Consider the following 20,992-nt stretch of genomic DNA (forward strand, 5'->3'; position numbering starts at 1 on the left):
CTCTCTCTCTCTCTCTCTCTCTCTCTCTCTCTCTCTCTCTCTCTCTCTCTTTCTCTCTCGAGGAGTTGCACGAGCGAATATAAAAGCTCCTCGCGATGAAATTTATATTCCAATCCGTCAAAAGTCTGAGAATATAAAACTAAATAATGCCGCACGCACCGAAAGTTCGGAGAGTTATAGTTAAAAGGCTGCAAGTGGAAAGTAGCGAATAGTTCGTTAATAATTAGTATCGTGATCCCTCAGAGATTAAAATCTTTTGCAAGTTGCCGTAATATAGCGAAGGTTTCGCATAATGAATTTCGCGAGAGCATCGCATCTTACGGACGAGCGCGAGTGTTCAGTTTCCCGCTATTCTTACGCCGCTTTTCATTTTCGAACTCTAAGCCTTTGAGTCCGCGGATGTATTTGTAGTATCGCAAATTTGGGATTCCAAGTGCTCGAATCTCAAAAACGCTCGTTCGCCGCCAAGTCCGCCGCTTCTAAAACTTGGGAACATGGCTTTGAATTTCTGAAATCTCGCAACTCCCATACGTTCCATCCCTCACCTATCGGAGCCCGCTATCGGGGAGTCCTTCGCTCTTAAATCCTATTCGAAATAATCCGCCCGTGTTACCCCGGGCCGTTCTCTCCCGCTTCATGAAATATGTATTAAAAGCGCCGTGATACTGGTATACAAATTAACTCGGCAGCCTCGATTTAAAAAGGAAAAAGCGCGGGAACGACGTATCTCATTTGGTTGACGCGCCCTCGCATTCCCCACGGGAACACCTCGCTCGAAAACTTTCCCGAAGAATCCGACGTAGCGACGTCTAATGCATCTTGACGCGCGTTTCAGGCAGGGGAAAATGCGGAAAAACTGCGAGCGCTGAACGTCGACAAATTCAACGTTCAACGCGACGAAATTGTCACTGTGTCTTGTGACAAAGTCAAAACGTAGTAACAATGTCTTTATTCGGATCGCGCCAAATTAGTTTTCACAGGTTTCTTAAAGTTTAGTCGAGTTGGGAAATCAGTTTGCGAATCACGAGTGCTCGATGGTTCAAGTTTTTATGGAACGCGTATTTGAAGGAAAGAAACACGCGATTTCGAGAAAACGCAAATTCGAGTTACAGATACCAAACATTTTTTCTCTCATTATACTTGCGCGTTTATGCAACTAAAATTATATAGTTACTTTTAGCCCCCCACATGTTTTTGTAGTAAAATAGTAACATGCATTATCTCATTACCAACATTATAATAGAATTTAATTTAAAAAATGATTTTCTCGATCATAATTTATAATAAATATTTTTCTATGCGGTTATAGTTACAAAAAAATATTTTTTTTCTCTCAATGACGTCTTTCCCTCGATCTGAAACATGTTTCCACTCAAAGTGAAATTTCAGAGAAGCGCGTATTAAAATTCATCTTTTGTTAAAAATACGCGCGTGATTTGTAAAATTCCAATGATCGATACACATCATCTCGCGCGCGCGCGCGCACGGTCGGGAAATGTAAATCTTGAAAGCGTGTGCGCGGTGATATTTCGGGCGAAATTGAAAATGTAAAACGCCTTCGAATTGACGCGCTTGTAGCGGCCGCATGGTGCATCGCGGTTAAACTACAGCCAATATCCCCCTCCAAAGCATTTCAAGATCATTCAATTTGACATGTTTAGATCGGTATCGCTCGGTTTCCATTTCCGGCAGCGACGCTCGCGCGCCGAGGGTTTCAAAATTTCCCTGACTATATAAGCACCCTTTCTGCCACGCTCCCTGCAAATGCCTTTTCCCCCTATAATTAAAAAGATTACCATCGGAAACGATGCTGCTTTGACGACGTACTCGGGGCATTAAAGTAATTTGCGAGAGGGAACGCCCCAAACACGAGGTAATACGCGTGCGAGGAAAGAGAGAGAGAGAAAGAGAGAGAGGATGGAAAGAGAGAAAGAGAGAGAGAAACTTTGATGAAATACGAAAAGACTTTCTGCAGTTTTAGATACGTATGAATAAATCATTTCAGTCGCGATGCGCGCGCGCGAGAAATGTGAACCCGAAACGTGCGATAGTCTGCGATCCTTCGGCCTTTCACGGATCGCATCTAACAACGCTGCAACCGCGAAGAATCCCTAATTAATCCGTCTGCGCGACCGACGGAGGAAGACTGTAGGCCTCAAGAACGAACTACTGCCATTAATTTTAGATCGCGGTAAATCTCGCGAACGCGGTCGCGTTTTGAATTAACTTTACGAGACGAGGCGTTTCCCTGAGCGCGCGTTGCGCTTCACTTCATGCGCCACGCCGCTTCTACAACGCTTCGGATTAATAAGTTACATAGTGAGAAGAGAGAAAGAGAGAGAGAGAGAGAGAGAGAGAGAGAGAGAGAGAGAGATGGAGGGATCGTTGAGGAACTTTGAAATCTCATATTCCCTTGAATCGAACGGTTTCAAAATTCGCGTTACAAGGACCACGCATATCCATTTTAATGAATACGTCCGTCATAAATTCGCGAAATGTCCGATTCGAAATGCGCGTCAGCAAGTACGCATCTCCTGTCGCAGGTCGACGTGCTGAAAAATGTCAGCGTGTTGTAAAAAGGAAGAGACAGTTACTTGTAGACTGTCAGAAGAAACGAGAAGGCAAAAGTAATCGAGGCGTCGAGAGAAGGTAAGCATGAAGAAGGGGGGAGAGGCAACGATCGCGCGCTCATCCGCGAAATCGCGAGAGGCCGTTAAAAGCTTCTCACATTTTTCGTTTCATTGAGCCCGCAAGCCCGGAGTCTCACCGCAGATTCGAGCTGCTGGCGATAGAGTCGAACCGGCAGACCCGAGAGCGGGCTCCTCGCAATTTTAATTAATCTACAATTATCAAAATGTTCGAGGCCACGTGGTCGGGACTCGTTTAATTAGTCGCTGGAGCCTCACGAACCCTCGATCCCACGCGACCCACATTTTCTCTCTTTACGCTTCGGCTACTTCTAATTACTTCCGTTTCGCGTTCAACATTAAATAAAACACACTCGACGTCATTTAGTCGCGCGGCCAAGTGCGAGTAACGCGTCAACTACACTCCTATTTCGATTCGCTTATTTTCTTGTTGCTATTTCGTTGTTGTTGTTATTGTCGCTGTCGCTATCACGAGAACAACTACGGGGTTTTTGAGAGTCAAAGAGGACGAGAAAAAGAGAGAGAGAGAGAGAGAGAGAGAGAGAGAGAGAGAGAGAGAGATCCCCGATCGATCGGTAAATATTTAAACGCGAAACGAATCTCTCACTGACTGCGTGCAAGCGTCCGCTGACGTCCGCGATCACGTTGAGCTCTACACGCGAGTTTGAGAAGTTAACCTAGGTCATTCCAGTCAATTCAATCGGACCTACAATTACGCGGAATTGTTAATCACCCGCTTTTACGTGAATTACCGGACTAAATTAAAACGTGAGTCCACCAATTTCTTACACCGTCGATTTATTTTTTCTGTTTTTAATTATGTTTTCTATTTTTAAGTTATGCACCACTACGCGAGAAATCCCGAAGTGGAAACTTTGGAACTTATACTTCTTCAAGTCTGCGGTATAGGAGCATTCGTAACTTCTACGGGTCTTTTCGAATTCTCGTAACTTTTGCGGGTTGCGACGTTAAAAAAATTTCGTAAACTACGATCTCTCGAAGCATCGTCGAGAACTCCGTCAAAAGGCGATATCGTTCGTATATCGAAGCTACCAACTCTTAATGGCCCGAGTGAAGTTTTATCAAGTCAAAAATTATCATTAATTTGTAATAGTCCAATACCTGTTGCAAGACTTTTACAAGGAGATGCGCTGTCGTCGACGGAAATCTCCACATTAAATTTTGCCCTGTGGATAACACGTATTCTCGCGCCCCGACTGTACCAATTTAATTTAACCCCGGCCACAGATACAATTAAACGCATTTTCACAATTACATCGGAATGGCGACTCAGTGTGCGAGAGCACAGCTACCTCTAACAATCTCAATCTCGATGAAATGATTTATCGGCGGAAAATTCGTGGCCGCGTCTCGAAGGACGACGATGTAATTTCGCGCTGGTGGAAGCCAGAAAAGTAGGAAGAGAGGGAGGGAAAGAGGGAGAAAGAAGAGCGGGAAGGGTGGGCGAATCCTGAAACAGTCCGCCGCGCATTTTCTTTTCGCATGCAGCGCGACGCCCGGCCTTGATGGTCCACGAAATAACGACGACACGGCGATCTCGTTAGACCCGCGGTGTGTAAAATGGGTTAAAAACCCCTCATTTTCACGCCCGAGGAACGAAATTACGCGGTCGGCATACCCGGTGGCTTTTGTCACCGGGTGATTCAATTGCCACGTTAGCAACAAAAGTATACGTCGCTTTGTCCCGCGGTACACAAAGCGGCGCGACGCTCTGGCGAAAATTGGAATAATGTCCGACTCGCAAAGAGCTGCGCGTGCCTCCGTCCGTCCAAGCAAAAAGAAAGTCGGAATTATTAAGAAATATGTGTGCCTGTGTGCGTATAACGCGCGCGTGGGGGTACATCTCGCCTCGGAGTTCCACGGCCGCGCCGCGAAACATATTAAACGCGAGGCGTGAGGGGAAAATGATATAGGGAAAAGTGTGTCCCGGTGCCGGAAACATTATACAATCCCATTAGCTTCTCCTAGATAAAGGCGTTTCTTTCCTTCGCGCTTCCGCGTCCAAACTGAAACTCCTGAAGGTAAGCACGATCGTAAAAAGTACAAAATTGACCAACACATTGAAAAAAAAGTTTGATAATACTTACCAAATGCGTTTTACCATACCATTTGGTAAATAGTAACCAATAATGGTAAATGTTACCAATGTTTGATAATAATTACAAAATTACATATACTATAATAATAATTATTATTATAATAATTATTATAATAATTATAAAATTACATGTTACATTAACTTTAAACTTTAATTGTTACATTAACTTAAAGTAACATTAACTTTCATATAGTAATATTCACTTCTTATATTTAGTTGATACTATTTTACTAAATGTACTAATTATAACACAGGCTGGATAATTATTACCAGAAATTTTTCTCAGTGCAGCTATTTGCTGATTACGACGAAATTAATCGACGATTAAGTGAATCGAAACTTGGTTAGTCATCTTAAATTTAAGTAATTAGCATTTATAATCCGTATTATTTTGCTGATAAAGATTTTCATTCGTCCCATTTCTTGCAACACTTCCTATACGCGTTTTCCATAAAGGTATCTTTTTGATCCATTTTCTCCCAAATGGCGAGAAACATTCCACTTTGATACATATATATCTTCAGTCTACCAATATTATCACACAATAGGTGCAATTTTATCAAGAAATAATATCGAAAAATCTCGAATGTTGCAAAATGGAGTTAAAAACTTAAGAGAATTTGGCCGCTCCTCTTTGCTACGAAATATCCGATCGCCCGAGAGAGAAGCGGATGTAACGCGCTTAGCGGCTTGTGGTATTACTTAAGGCGAGACAGATTCGAAATCTGCCAATAGACAGATCGAATTCAAATCTAATCGCGAAATGGCCCATTACACGGCCGAGGGAATAATAGCGCAACAAACACGTCGAAAATGAGAGGCAAATTGTGCACTTTAACGTTGCGCCAACGTTGAATTGCGCGCAACAACCAACGGGATAATAATCCCCGCCGTCAGAATTATTATCTATTAACACAAGGGTGATTGATTCATTCAACGCTCGCGGCGCGTCACGGCGCTCGATGGCGTTTAAACGGGGGATCGCGTAATGAGCAATCGATATCCGTCGCTTCAACGGCGAATCCGCGTATTTTCGGCGTTGAATCTCGCACGAGAGGGTTACGGGATATCGTCGTGATTTCCACTTTCTCCTGTGGAGACTCCTCGTGGAGCACTGCTGGTGCTTCTCAGACGTCTCACTGCGATCGTCCGATCGCGATCGACGAATGGCACAACGTCCCATGGAGATTCGCGGCCAATGAAAACACGCGGAACACCGACGCACTCTCCATTATTTAACTCTTCGGAAACGCCGCATATAGCCACACCACAAATTCAATATCGCGCTGGGCAGCGTCGATATGACGTAACGACCGACCGTATTTATATTACCGATACATATTGGGGAGAAAAAAGCGCGCGTTCCCCATGAGCGTGCATTCGCACGCGATTTTCGTCCATTTTTCAAACCACACGCCGAGCTTTTACCGAATAAAAAAAGAGAAAAAAAACCTGCATTCCGCCGCGGATTTATTCGCATCGACTATTTTTTTTTTCTCTCCTCTGAGCACCGACAATGGCTCTGCCGTGGAGGATCGTAAGTTGCAACTCTCTCTAGATCGAAGATATGGAGACGCATATTTACTGACGTTGGAAAAACGCGTCGGGAGAGACGCGTCTCGCTCCGCAGAAACTAATATCTGACGAGGAGGAGTGTTCATCGGTGTTTCGCGTGACCGCACACACCCGGGTCGAAATTTGGGTTCTACGTTGACTCTACGAGTCTCCGTGGAACATGCCCAACCAATTGAGAACCTCGGCACCTAATATCACAGGCTATCTGATCCTCCGTTACTGCCACACATGATTGTTCGTCTCATTTTTCCGTATTGGAGTTTCAGAAAAGGCTCCATGTTGTGAGAATTTTTTGAAAACGGATATTGGAAGTGACTTAAAATTTAACCATCTCTCAATATTTTCGCGTTCTATTCTGTACTGTCCGCGTTTGATCTCCATTTTCAATTTCAACGTGAGCGATCTACTGATTATATAGTTTGCTTCGCTGCAGAATACGCGGTAAGTAAATATCAAAATGTGACAATGATAAAAACATGTGCAAAACGATAAATTACACAATCTTATTAGTAGTGATTTATTCTTATTTTTTCGCGAAAATTCGAAAAAAAGAAATTTAAAGGCAAAGATTTGAGCGCCCAGCAATGCTATGAAGATATTTCGATTTAGATTCACTTTGAAGCGCTACATTAAAAGCACAAAATGATGGAATTTGTGGTAAATTCCAAATTTCGACTCGGGTATATATAAAAACATGCATTAGAACGATCAAGACGCCCCGGGGATCAACATAACGAGTCCCGTTCTGTTCTCGTTTTCTTGTTTCGCTACCAATGTCCAAAGTGTGTCGTCGCGCATGGAAATTTCTTCGAGCGCTTAATTACGCTCGACCCGAGAGAGATCGCGGATTTAAATAAATGTATAATAAATTCGTTTTGCGCCCATCGCGTCTCGTGGGACATCCGATCGTTAATCATAAATTATTTTGCCCTTAGCCACTCACCGATTTCCTGATTGGTTATCCTGGCGTGGCAGCTACTGGAAGCACACAGCAGAAGCGTGAGAAGTGACGCGAGGGTTCCAACGGGGGTGGCCATCTCATCTCGAGGCATCTCGACGCCCCGACGTCACGTCACGCCGCGTCACGTCGTGTCGCGTCGCGTCAACTCGTGTCAGCGACACACTCGCCCCCTCTTAGCTTCCTTTTTACAGCACTCGTCGTCGTCTTCCGCTCTCTTTCTCTCTCTCTTTCTCTCTCTCTCTCTCTCTCTCTCTGTTCTTCTCTCGTTGACGAAACACGCGAACCAGGGCCCAGGCACTCTTGAAAGCACTTTCCGCGCGACTCAAACTCTCATCGCCGACCGAACTCGTCCTCTGCTTCTCAACTTCTCATTCGTCGCCGCCGCCGGTTTTGCCTCGTCAAACCTGCGAACACGAAAGTCGACACGTTGACTCATCGATAAATCACGAGCCCTGCTCGCACGCAGTCTACATTCCTTATTTGCTACCGCGAAAGTCGCGCATTCTTTCTATGCACCCGTTTCTTACGAGTACCAGATCGCAACGAAGAGAAGTATGTAGGGTTTCTTAAAGGAATCTTTAGTACGCGCTCCGCAGAACTTTAGAAACGAGTCGAAACATACTGCCCTGAGGTCCAGCGCGGAACGACCAAAATTCTTTTAATTTCGAAAGTACACCGAATTTGTACGAGTTTCCAGAGTCCGAAATGTCGCCGATATCGGCGACGCTAAATTTGGAAAATTTCAATTTCCCTTTGCGGGGTCGGGGATATAATCTTCTCATTCGCGGAGCAATTGCTGTATTAAGCACTAGGCAAGCGGTAAACACTGGTCCACCGACGCTCAAGTTTATCAGCTGTGAAACATCGTTTATTTTCCGATCCAGAATTTGCTCACGTAACAGCACGATATCACGATTTCCGAAAATTGCGGCCCTTGCAAATGTAACGCGCGGCTCGCGTTACCCATTCTGCGGCTCTCTCTCTCTCTCTCTCTCTCTCTCTCTCTCTCTCTCTCTCTCTCTCTCTGCACCCCCCTCTAGAATTCTATTCTGCTGATTTTCCTTTCTCACCTCCAGCAACACGCACGCAATTCCAACTGCGCGGCTCGTGTACGTTGCCGCTCAAACTCTCCCCGATAGCTGACGCCGCGCGCGCATTCGGCGTAATCACGCCGCTGTTTCCTCCCTCTCCCTCTTTAAAAAAACACACACACAGAACATAAAAAAATGCCCACACACCGGAGAAAAAGCGTCGTCTCTTTCCCTCTGTCCCGTCCTCGCGAAATGTTTTTAGCGACGCCCCTCGTGGAAGCGACGGAAAGGAGAGGAAGGCAGGTGGGAAAATATTTCATCCGGCGATGCAATTGCTTCCGTCGCAGGATAATTCGACCGACAAAAATCGAGAGAGGGAGAGCAGCAACAGCAGTAGCAGGAGAAGGAGGTGGAGAAGGAGGAAAAGTAGCAGGAGGAAAAAATATATTCTCACATCGCGCACGTATCCATCGCAACGCGCCGGGCATACAGTGTGTTTCTTGTCGGAGTTTTCGACGCACGAGACAGAGCTCGTCCATTATCACACACAGCGGAGTGACAGAACGCGGCGCGTTCAATACCGCGACTATCGTTTAATCGAGTTTTACGTACCCTAGCTAGAGTTTTATTCACCGATAGGTCGCGCAACAAGTTTATTTCCAAATACTTGCCGTTGTCGTCGTCGCCGACATTATCCCTCCGCCACCTCGTTATATCGTATCTCGTGTTTATATCGTGATATATCGAATCGCGCGATTCCATTAACTCCGATATGAGGACGCCTCCCGGTCGATATTATAGTTCGGAAGCGAAACGCCGAGTTATAGTTTGGAGAAAAAAGTAACGACTCGATTAAAAATCCATCTCGTGGTCCTGATCGACTTCTCACATAAACATTTAGCTGTAAGCAGCATAGCCGCATCACCCTAGTTTTTGCACGATGGTAATGCGTATGGTTGATATAACTCAGCCACTTTGATACATCAACTACATCAATGCAGTTGTGCGTGATCCGATTGTGGCAACCAGAAATCGCGCATTCGGAGTGACATTTACCCCATAGATATACTCTAGAGTAACTAGATATCGTGACTGTTGCGACGCGAATGACTCAGCAATTGCTTTGTGGTTGCAGCAACCACATAATTAGTTCTCTACTTTACTATTGAATCGGTTTAACGTAACCAAATTTATGTGTGGGCCAACCGTTTTCTTTTGTAAGAATAAAAAAAATAACAAGAATTGTTGATAATTGGAACTTTGTCAATAATTAGGACGCGATAACATCATCTTGCATAAATGAAATAACTAATTGGAACCCACTTTATCAGGATGATGGAACAAACTTCTAGGGAGTGAAATGGCAGTAACATCACTTTCCGTGAAACGAAAGAGTTCATTCGAGGTTCAGCTCCCTTTCCCCTCGCATATCCACTCTTTACCTGACCATTTACCTGGCTGGGGACGCGCTAGAAAGACGGTTGTAAGGACGCTCGCGTCCTCTAATATATTAAAACTTGCGTTTCCCCGTAAATCTCTCGACGGCATTCGCGAGACAACTTTAAAGCGCGGCGATAGTTCGCGCGCCTGTATCCGGTACCAATTAAAGTAGATTATCGAGGGACACATTTCTCGGGACGTAACTTCACCGTCGTCTGCGTATAATGCAATTACTTGGGAAATAACAACCACTTGAAAACTGCGAAATCAGCGCAGAGCGTTTTCGAAACATTCGTTGCATTTTGTAAACGCGTTCTTCTCTCCTCTCCCTCCTCCCTCCCACCCCGTCCTGTCGCACAATCGTAATTTGCGCTTTTGCAATTGTCGCGAGATACATCGTGCATCGCGTTAACGATTCAACAAATACGAAAAGACCCTCCCCGCTAGAATAATGAGAACGATAACGCGATTTCGCAATTTCGGAAATATCGCCTCGCGCTCTGCCGGGCGACGGCGAATGCCTGCGCCCTGTGACCTGCAAATCACTAATTAAAAATTGCAAAATCAAACTGCAAATAGACAGCGGCCATTATGCAGTTGCGTTTTTCGTTTGCTTAAAAACACCGCCGCGAGACCAGAAATAACGTCACAATTTTGCAATGACCTCCGCGTGTCGTTTAAAATGCCACATAAAATTAGCCGCATAGAAATTTCTTAATATTTTCCCAAATGTAAATTAAACTCCAAATAGAATATCCAACTTTGTCCCAAAATTGATAATCCCATTACGATTTCAATTGAGGATTTCATTCTTGTTCCAAACATAGATTCTCTATCAAAAATCGGAATAGAACTATTAAGAAAACTCGAGCTTTTTTTAACTGTTTTCTATATCAGTTTCATTAATGCAATAAAGATAATACAAATGTTTTCTCTGACTTACATTATTCCATGTTAAAACGTAAAATAATATATTTTCATTTTATATGTAACGTATTGTACATCTGAGGATAATTTGGCGATTTCATATATTTGTATAAGTCAGAAAAATTTATCAAATATTTATATAATTTATTAAGTATTTTTTACTTTTTTAATTCAAACACCTATTACAATTTCTTCATGACGATTTTTTTCGCAAACACTTTGAGTATTTACTCTTTACAAGTATGTATGTGTACATATACTTCAAGTAACGAGTAAATACTGAAAGTGTTCCATATATTTTGCTCAATTTTAGTTTAAAATGTAAACTAGAGAAAGAATCTTTGGGAAAACTTTGAGAACAACTAAATGGAATCTGTGTGAATCTCCTACACAGATCTCCCCCTTAGATTCGCATGTTTAAAACATCACACTTCCAACCAAAACCTGCATAGATTTCCCACGTAGAACCTATGATAATTGCGAAATCCCTATTAGATCCCAAAATATTTTCTATGTGGGTAGCGAGGCGGAAAACTACAAATACTTCAAATTGAACGGCTTAATTCGACGCCGCCGACAGACAATTGTGCCAACAGATAATCACTTTGCGCGGGTGAGACTTAGAGGAATAAGTAATTAATTTCTCTCCCGCTCTCTCGTTCGCGTTCTCCCCCGAGTAGCTCTAACGAAGCAAAAAATGCCATCAATTCTCGCGACGAACGAACGAACGGACAGACCAGAGAGAGAGAGAGCGAGCGAGCGAGCGAGCGAGTGAACGAAGCGCCTATCGAAGAATGTGCATTGTCCGAGAAATTGCATTGTAAAATTGTAAAATCGCAAGCGGACCGCATCGAGCCGTTTAATTCGAGACTAATTAACGGTTCAATCACGTCCCACGCGTGGATATCGCGAGGGACCCGCTAAATTACGATTCATTATTCCGCGTCGTACAATCGTCTGCGTGGAAGAAGTGACCGAAGCGCATTCGATCCGGGGAGGATGAAAACCGCAAACCGAAAATTTGCACACCGATTCTGCAAAATTCGCGAATATCAGATAACGATCCCCAGCAGTAATCTACAGCGATAGAGCCATTAAATTGTTAATGATACAATCATTATTGCCATTGATTCCCGCGGCAATTCACACGCGGGGGAGAACGATCGAATTCGAAACCCGAGATATATTTTTCAGCAGAAGCTCCTCGAGCTATTTCCAGGTCCAGGATTCTTTTCCGAGATTTGCACTCGTAATTCGCGTTCGGGACCAAAAGCGGCCCGCTCGCTTCGGGATTCTTTTTTCTCTTTCTCTCCTTCTTTTCTACCTCTCTCTCTCTCTCTTTCTCTCTCTCTCTCTCTCTCTCTCTCTGGCAGGACGATCGCGCGCACAATGTTAACTCGGACAGGAAATGAGACTCCCGTGCCGCGTCACACGTTAAGTGTGAGATACGCGGGACAACGTTGTTACGTTCCAAAACGTTGACGCGATTTCAGATTACACTTTCTCCGCGTTAAGCTCACGTCGCGTGTCGAGGACTCCGGAGGAGTGCCTCGACAACTCGCCCGAATTATGTTCACGATATCTTCTCCGGTGCTTCCGCACGAGACGAGGTGGCGCGCCGCGAAACCCGGAGCGGCTTATCTCGCGATTAGATTGATCTAACACGACGACACGCCGTAATCACACGTAAGAATCGCGCGCGCGCGCGCACCTGGAGTCTCCCTCGCGAATTACGAGCAACGACTCATAACTGATGGGCCGAGAAGCGCGTCGTCGAAATCACGGCGCGGATTAGACGCGCTACGATGCAAAATACCGGGGATTCTTAGGACAGATCGCGGTCGGGATCCCCCGATGAAACAGCATAATGCCAGGAATGTAATCGTCTACCCAGCGTTAGAGACCCATCAGATTTCCATCTAAATGCAGCGACGCGCCCACGGGCGGAACTATTCGGCGGTCACTGGCGAGGAGGAGGAGGAAGAGAAGGAGGAGAAGAGCGACCGTGGATCGGGCCCTAACTAACGATCTCCTCCATCGACGTCTCTGCGCGCTTATAAGCGCAGCCGAATCGACAATAGGTGAATTTAATGACCGCGAGAATTTCGGCCCGCCGCCGCATATGCCGCGTGTGCTTGGTGCGCGACATCGTCATCACGGAAATCGCGGAATAATAATTCTGTGCTTCGCTGAATCGAATCGCGAATGCCTCCACCTCTCTCTCGCCTGCGTACCACTTAATGCTTTTTAACTTTGGCGGATTTCAATGGAATTTAATTCGCGAACTCGATAATTCGATGGCGCGACCAACAACGCAAAATCGCAGATGGCAGGTATGAGTGCAAAAACGCAACGCGAATTCGTGGATCAAAGCGTCGCGCGAAAAGAGAAGCAAAATGCGAATGTTTTTAGCGGGAAGTAGGAGCGAAAGCATTTGCGTTAAAATGAAAGTACGAAACGCGAGCTGTATTCTACAGTTCGTACGAGTAATCTTCCGCTTTTACTGCGTAACATTTGTTTTTTGTACGCCGAGAGAGAGAGAAAGAGAGGTATACGCGCTCGTAAATGTCATTGCTATGTCGAGAGATAGGTATTAAACCTGCTCCGTGGCGGCGTATGAAGAATTACATGTCTGTACAAAGAATTACAATGTGTGTGCCATACGTACTTTTTTCTTGCTCGCACCTTTTTCACAGCCTTTCCCAAAATCCTCATAATAGTAGCCTCGAAACTAAATTCGACTTAAATCGTAGCCTCGACGCTAAATTCAAACCTGCGCGGAAGAACCGACCCGGCAATCTTCGCTCGTATCTTTTCGAGACTTGTCCTCGATAAATAAGAGCGATAGCCGCCGGCGCTACCCATTTCATTCACACGCGAGGGAGAGCCAATGCATAAAGCACGTTCCTATTTGATTTAACCAAATTGATTCGTTCCATTAAACTAAACCAATTATCGATACAAAGAGAGAGCCCATTTTAGCTACTGATGACCGGAGAAAATATTGTCAATTTTATCCCCCGGAAACTAACAGTTTATCCTGTTACAGATTTAACCGCGTAAAGTAATAAGCGGAATTATACGAAAAACCGAAATACAACATATAACATAAAAAAAATTATTGCAGCCAACAAAAATCTACGATTAATACGCTGAAGAGGAAAATATTTAAGAAATAAAAATTCCTTATTCGCTAATGTAAAATATTACGCTTAAGCCGATGTAAAATATTTCCTAAATAAAAAAATATATGTTCTTTTTCACGAGAGTTTTTCACGAAAGCAACTGTTTGCTTTATTCAAATAAAAGAATTTTTATTTACACAATATATTTATTTAAATCTAAATTTTTGCTTTTAAACAAAATAAACAATTGCTTACATAAAAGCTGAGCTTTCGTGAAAACGTTATATTTTATTAATCGACAAATATTTTATGTTGAAATTATATAAAAATAAGTATATTATTAATATCTACTACGAATAAATATCTTTTATTCGTTGGATATTTCTTTTCCCAGAATTTAGGGATTCGGAAGGTGCGCGTTTCGGCCCAAACCCTAACAAACCGTTATCAGGTACCGGGACATGCGTGTGTATGTGTGTGCGTGCGTGCCGCGATTGATATATCGGGAAACAAATTATGCCTGAGCGACAAAAGAAGAACGAGTTGGTGGTTTCATTCGTAGGTCCTCGTATCCCCCAACAGGTATAATTTCTGAAGCCGATGTGCCAGCTCTTTTTCATAGGCAGCTCTTTCATCTCTCCGATCGCACAAAGGCACAAATTGTTTTCGTGACTGGCAACGCGCACCCTTTTTCGAGAAAATTGCCAGTCAACGAGTGACAAGCCCAATTTAAGTCCCGTGTAATACGCTCGTAACCGTTCCTAGCATTATCGTATATCCGTCCGATTGATCGCACGTCGCTCGCTTCGTACGCGATCGAAAAGGGCCCTCTCTTTCGAAGGAAGGTCCTTCTTCTTTGGTGACACCGCGCGCCGATTTAATATGGAAATTGTACAAAGATTAAAATTCCAACTGCTGAATTGCGAATTCGCGCAGTCAGTCGGGGTCGTTCAGTCGAGATCTTCAACGAACGCTCGGCACGCGGCCCCGCATATGTGCGTGTGTGTGTGTGTGTGTGTGTATGTCGTGTGCGTGTGCCTGATGGACGACGCGTATTTATTCTTCAAATTGTCTAAGATTTATGATGCAGGTGGGAAAGGCGAGTGGCAAACGCGTCAAAAGGCAACGCGACCCGATTGAGATTAATTTACGATTTTACCGTACGGTAAGTTTCGCGCGAACACGACGCGATATTACTCGACGTTTCGTCTTACATACGTAATGACGTGAATATCGTAATGCAATTCTATTACCGCTCATAAATATTTTAGCGAGTAGGAGCGGCGCGTCACCACCGCAAAGCAGGAAATACGACTCCGATATTCCCTACGACGTAACATAATATTTCCAATATTCAGTATTGGCATATGCAGCGGGTGTTTTAAAATAGCAAAATAATATCTCATTATTTCAACGCGATACAGCGCTGGGCGCGCGTCGATAATGTTATTTTATTTTCACAACCGCGCCGATTTCGTATCGCCGATTAATTGAGAATCAACACCCCCAATCGAGCGCGCGTTATATCGCGCACGTTCACTCGTTAACATCGACACGCGTTCTCAGCGAGAATCTCATTGTTCGCCGTCCTAATTTATTTCGCGCACGAATCCTCGTCGTCGCGGCCGACGGTCGACCCGATGAGTCCTCCGCCCGTAAACACACATTCGGCACATCACAATTAAAAATTTACAAATTGACACGCGCGCCGCGAAGTTGTCGCGCCAAAATTAGAGACGGAATGTCACAAAGTGCGAGGAGCAGCGCGGTAACGAGCACAACAAAGCCGAATGCGGCGGAAAAAAAGGACACGCCGCGCGATTGTTGACTCCGCGTCCGGCAATTAAAAATTACGAACGTCGCGTCGCCGTCGTCTCTGTTCCCGCATTACATAGGAGGTGGACGAGATGAGCGCGGAAGGATCGCCGGGTGAGGGAGCGCCAGGTGGAGAATTTTAATAATGAGATAATACGGAATAAATATACGAAGAATGCGCCCGGTTTCACGTCCCTTGGGACTCTGCACCATAGAGAAATATTTATCTCAGCAACGCACGTACACTGAGAAAAAAATGGTTGATCTAACTAAAGTTGTAGTTATTTTTTACCCCAACAATACGTTTTTTTCAAATAAAATCATATAACATGCATATAAGAGAGAATTCATAGACAGAAAAGTAGAAAGACAAAAGTCAATCAAAACTCGCGCTAAAAAAGCGAAACTAAATTACCGCCTCACTGCTTTTTTGTCTTTTGTTTTTCTGTCAAGATGTGATTCTCCCTCAGATTATCGTCGCTATATTATAGTAGATTTTAATTAAAAAAATATAGTAGAATTTAATAAAAGATTTAATAAAAATAATAAATCGTCTATATATTATAATTTATAGTAATTACTAACTTTTCTATGTACTTTAACTTACAATGTGATTACAGTTGCAAATACCAAACACTTCTCTCAGTGCGAAATAATCGTGCGCACGTAAATACACGAGAGACGGAGAACTTCAAGCGTACTTGGCGACATAGCGCGACTTAACCTGACGTGTTTACGGTGTTTTTACAGTCCTCCGGTCAACAGGAAGCATTTACCTTCGAGATCCTTTCAAATTACCCGGTAATCGCTTTACGGGATATTTCGGAGCCTGCCGGACGCCGGTGATGAATATTATATCCCAACAAAGTATAATTTGCGAGTCGAGTGCGCATGTAAATTAATCCGTTGCTAACAGACCGATGCCATCAACCAAAATTCGGTGTCTGGCATTATTTGCGTTTCTCTTTCCCACTATCACCACATTTCTCTAATTAACGACTAATAAATTCGACGATCGCCCGATTCTATTATTGCTCGTGTGAGTCGATTAAGTGAGAAATATAATATCCATATCAGGCTGTGGATTAAGGATTACAATCGGACCGATTGAGCAAAGCAGAACCAAAATTTAGATTACCCGATGAGTCAATCTGACGAGATTGCAATCCCCAATTCATAGACTGATGCGGGCATAAGGGCTGTCGAACATGATTTGACGTAACCATAGACGTAAGTCGTAAACTTAAGCTAAAGAACCAATCAGGATATTGCCTTAGGATTCTTTTGGTTAGAAGACTGACGTGACCGTATAAGTAGAATTCAGACTGAGTAACTAGGATTTTAACTAGATGAATCTTGGTTGCTTCTGCATACGATCAGATTTAACTGCCGTATCTTCTGAATTCTATCTTCTTCTCGAATACACAAAACTATGGAAAAATCCTAATTGATCCCTCGACTAAAGTTTACGTCTTATGCCTATGGTTACGGCAATCCATTTGCGAAAGCCCGTGTCACACTACGGATTGGAAATTGATTGCGGACTGAAGATTAGATTTCGACGAATCAATGCACTTTGGTCTTGGCCTGCTTGACTCCAATTGGTCAAGTTCCAATCTTCAATCCGTAGTGTGACACGGGCTTAAAGGCCAAATCACACTACCGATTAGCGATTGATAATTGACGATTGAAGATTGGAACTTGACCAATTGGTCAAGCAAGTTTGGAACAAAGCAAGCTTGGAACAAAGCAAAGATTGAAGCTCGTTGATTCGTCAAAAATCTTCAATCGTCAATCGCTTAAGAGACGCTGACTCGACACGTCGCGACAGGCACCGGTTGTACACATCGAAAAACGGGTTAATTACTCGTTAATAATGTACTCACGATACATCCGGACGATCGCACGTCGCTATTTTCAACACTTCCGACACTCACTCTCGACAAATAAAAGACGTGTAAAACGCGAAGCGACGTCGATCGATGCGTCAGTGGTGGTTGCTCGACACATAAGGGTCGAAAATGGCCGGGCGATTGATGATATACGAAAATTCGCGTTAAGACCTGAACGGTGTCGCGCTCTATACATTTCTCATTCCTCTCCCTCTGGTTAACAGACTGACACTGCGGCGCGCAAAACTCGTGTATGTCTAGGATATTATTTTAGTCGCTCTTCTTCCCCGCCTAGACACAAAGTAACAGTAACATAATATGAATGTTATAATTTCCTACTCAACAATATAACATGCACGTTATATAACAACTACATTGAATAGAAAATTGTAGCATTGATGTTATGTTAGTTACTTTGTGTTTACTGGGCGATTATCATCGCATTTTTCATGGTCGGTCAGTAAATCCGGCGATCGTCCGATACTATTTGAGCGAGACACTTGTAATAACAGGTGTAAGAGACACCGACTCGGCACGTCGCGACACCGGTGTATGCACCGAGAACGAGAAGATTACTCGCTAATAAGGTACTTACAATACATCCCGATAATCGCACGTTGCTACCCTCGACATTCCCGACACTTGTTTCCACACGAGACTCACTCGCGACAGCAAAAGACGCGTGTAAACACGGAGCGATGTCGATCGATACGTCAATGGCGGCCACTCAACGAGAAAGGATCGAAAATGACTAGACTGACAACATATATCGAAAATGCATGCTAAGCATGAACGTTGCCGCACTTCCGCAACGACGCGCTCTGTTGCTTAATTCGCGAATGACAATTTTATAGATCCATGGGCCGATATTCATAGTCGAATCTTATTTCAAGACCGTTTTAAGTAACGTCTTAAGATGCGAATACGGCTCTGTGATTGGTTCATGGCATCTTAAGACAGTACTTAAGATAAACTTAAATATAAGATCGGACTATGAATACCAACCATAGTTACCGATTGCACATCTTCAATCCTGTTGCATCGACCAGTCCTGGACATCGTCGCGCTTTTGTCTGCCGAAAGTGCGCCTCTACTCCTGCTTTCTACGCGTAATGTGTGCGAGAGAGTTAGAAATTCAGTGATAATTAGAGGGACAGAGAAAGATAATAAGACGCAACCCACATCTGCACGACGCTGAATCTTGACAGGTGGCGTCACTCTGTTAGCAAGGGGTGTACTGTCAGTCTCGCGGAAGCCTAATTATTCGATAGATCGATAGTTGCCTACAATTTTCGACCTGCCACGTACATTTCCGAAACGCTCCGCGTTTCTCATCACTGTTAATCGATCTGATAAACACACGTCCCCGCTTTCTGGATCAACAGTCATGAGATGTGCATAGCTAAATACGGATGCGGCCGGACGAAAATTTTTGTCCGCTATCGATCTATCGATAACGCGATATCCGCGAACCGAGTGGCTTCGCGAGCGAAAACGTCTGTTCTTCGACATTGCCATTCGAAATAAATGCACATATATTAGCACGTAATATCGCGTATACAATTACGAATTCAGTTAAATGGCTCAGTAGCTAATGATCAACATTTACAATGTAAACTCCCATTTATTAGCAGGATAAGCATTAACCGCGGCGTATTGATCGTTTCGTTGAAATATCGTCTATCATACGATGCTTATGCAAATTGTTAGTCTCTCGCGAATGTTTCCCATCGATCATCCCTCTCTTGCCATCTGTGCGCGCATATAAATTTGGACATAGACGAGAAGAAAGATGAGAGAGAGAGAGAGAGAGAGAGAGAGAGAGAGAGAGAGAGAAAGAGAAAACACAAAATACGGCCTTACCTTCGGAAGAATGTTCGGAGATCACGATCACGCCATGCGACATAATTTTCGAGTACAATCGCTCTTGATTACAGTCCACACTAGGTTTAGAGATCCGATTGCCATGACCGAGATTGACAGCGGCTTCTCACAGGACCATCGTCGAATTAATCCTCTCGGTCACGAACACACACGCACGCACGCACGACGAACGAACGAATAAACGAACAAACGGACAGACGAAGAACACACTCGCGAACGAAGAAACGGAATCAAAGAATTCGTTAGAATCCACTCGAAAGCATTCCTGCAACTTGTTGCAAGCCGAGGGCACCGCGGTTAGCTCGCGTCATTCGCGCCGATATCGTTTTTTCGCCCCCTGATTGTCAGTACTGATTGCCGCGTTTGGACAACTTCCACACTGGCCGGTCCTCACTGCTGCCAAAACTCCGATAGATCTCGACGCGATGGTGTCTCGTGTGAATACTCTCTGACACGGCCACCGGGCTCTCGACAACACTCCACACAGTCCGGCGGAATCGTCGGGATCACTCGGAACGGATGATGATGATCGGTAACTCGCGGTAGTCGACTTTTCACTCAGCCAAGCGTGAAAAGGATAAAGACGCGACGACTGCACGACCAGCACTGAGCGGTGCGCGAGTGGGGCATGGGGCGCGCGCCGGTCGCCCGCCCGAGCGCGGCCGAAGATTGCCGACGGCGGCCGAAGCATTCGCGAAGTGTGCCCAGCGCGCGAACGCGAACGGCTTCCGCCTGGCGCATTCTTTTGATTAACGCCTGGACGACCGCGACTTGTGTTTGTCCTCCCCGCTCGCCCTTTCGTCGCTAGCGAGCGCCTGCTTCACAACAATGATACGCAACATTCCGCACGGAGGATGGACGGGACGATGCGAGTGCACGAGCGTCGGTAGGTACTTGTAAAACGACGTATTTCACACAACTCTCTCTCTCTCTCCCTCGCTCTGTGTCGTCGACGTATGCACGTAGCGCGGTTAATGTCGCGTAAGATATTCGATGCTTGCCGGCTAATGTCGCGTGACTCGTTCGATATTGCCGCACGGATATTTCACGTCTTTTAACGCGATGGCTTTCTTTCACGCTCAGATGAGACACGTCGGCTCGGCCACTTGCGAACCGCCGCCCGCCTACGATTGCACACAGGGATGTTGTCAACTTGACGATAGCGGCTAATGGCGCCATCAGCCCACCGATCCACGTATCCCCCGACGATAGACAGTAAGTGCCCGCCAAAATATATACGTTGTAATGGCCGACATTTTGGGATCCCGACTACGAAACCGCTGGAATTTTCGAGAGCTCTCGCATCGTGAAGGTATTTTCACGAAATATGTGAGCTGCGAGCAAGCGAGGTTATTACATTGAAAATTGTTGTTCGACATCAGAGATTTCGGACATTTGGACGCGTTAATATAATGTAAATATTACACTATGACATAATATTACACTATAATAATACCATATTAAATTATACGAGAAAGATTGTTTTGTGTTCGCGATTAATGGTAAGTTAATAACAGTTAATAACAGTTGATTATTAATGTCAAAGAAATTATAATCGCGAGAACGTTTGCTCGA

The 20,992-nt window shown here is 44.5% G+C and overlaps 1 protein-coding gene across 6 annotated transcripts in view; it reads right to left on the reverse strand.

The window, feature by feature from the left end:
• Window positions 1–20,047, reverse strand: part of LOC116846545 (nephrin-like) — a 331,343-nt gene extending 311,296 nt beyond the window's left edge. For 2 of the 6 annotated variants that reach the window (XM_032820537.1, XM_032820521.1), the window contains exons 1-2: window positions 19,397–20,047; window positions 7,286–7,707 (exon numbers count right to left, since the gene is read on the reverse strand). In XM_032820537.1, the coding sequence (XP_032676428.1) occupies window positions 7,286–7,394 (109 nt within the window). In that variant the 5' untranslated portion in view covers window positions 7,395–7,707; window positions 19,397–20,047. The remainder of the gene's footprint in view (window positions 1–7,285; window positions 7,708–19,396) is intronic. The other 4 variants (XM_032820530.1, XM_032820543.1, XM_032820571.1 and 1 more) reach the window with 2 other exon arrangements.
• Between the last annotated feature and the right edge of the window lie 945 nt (window positions 20,048–20,992).

The sequence above is a fragment of the Odontomachus brunneus genome, unplaced genomic scaffold (assembly GCF_010583005.1).
Source record: "Odontomachus brunneus isolate Ranch 3 - 2012 unplaced genomic scaffold, Obru_v1 Obru_scaffold_004, whole genome shotgun sequence".
Lineage (NCBI taxonomy): Eukaryota > Metazoa > Arthropoda > Insecta > Hymenoptera > Formicidae > Odontomachus > Odontomachus brunneus.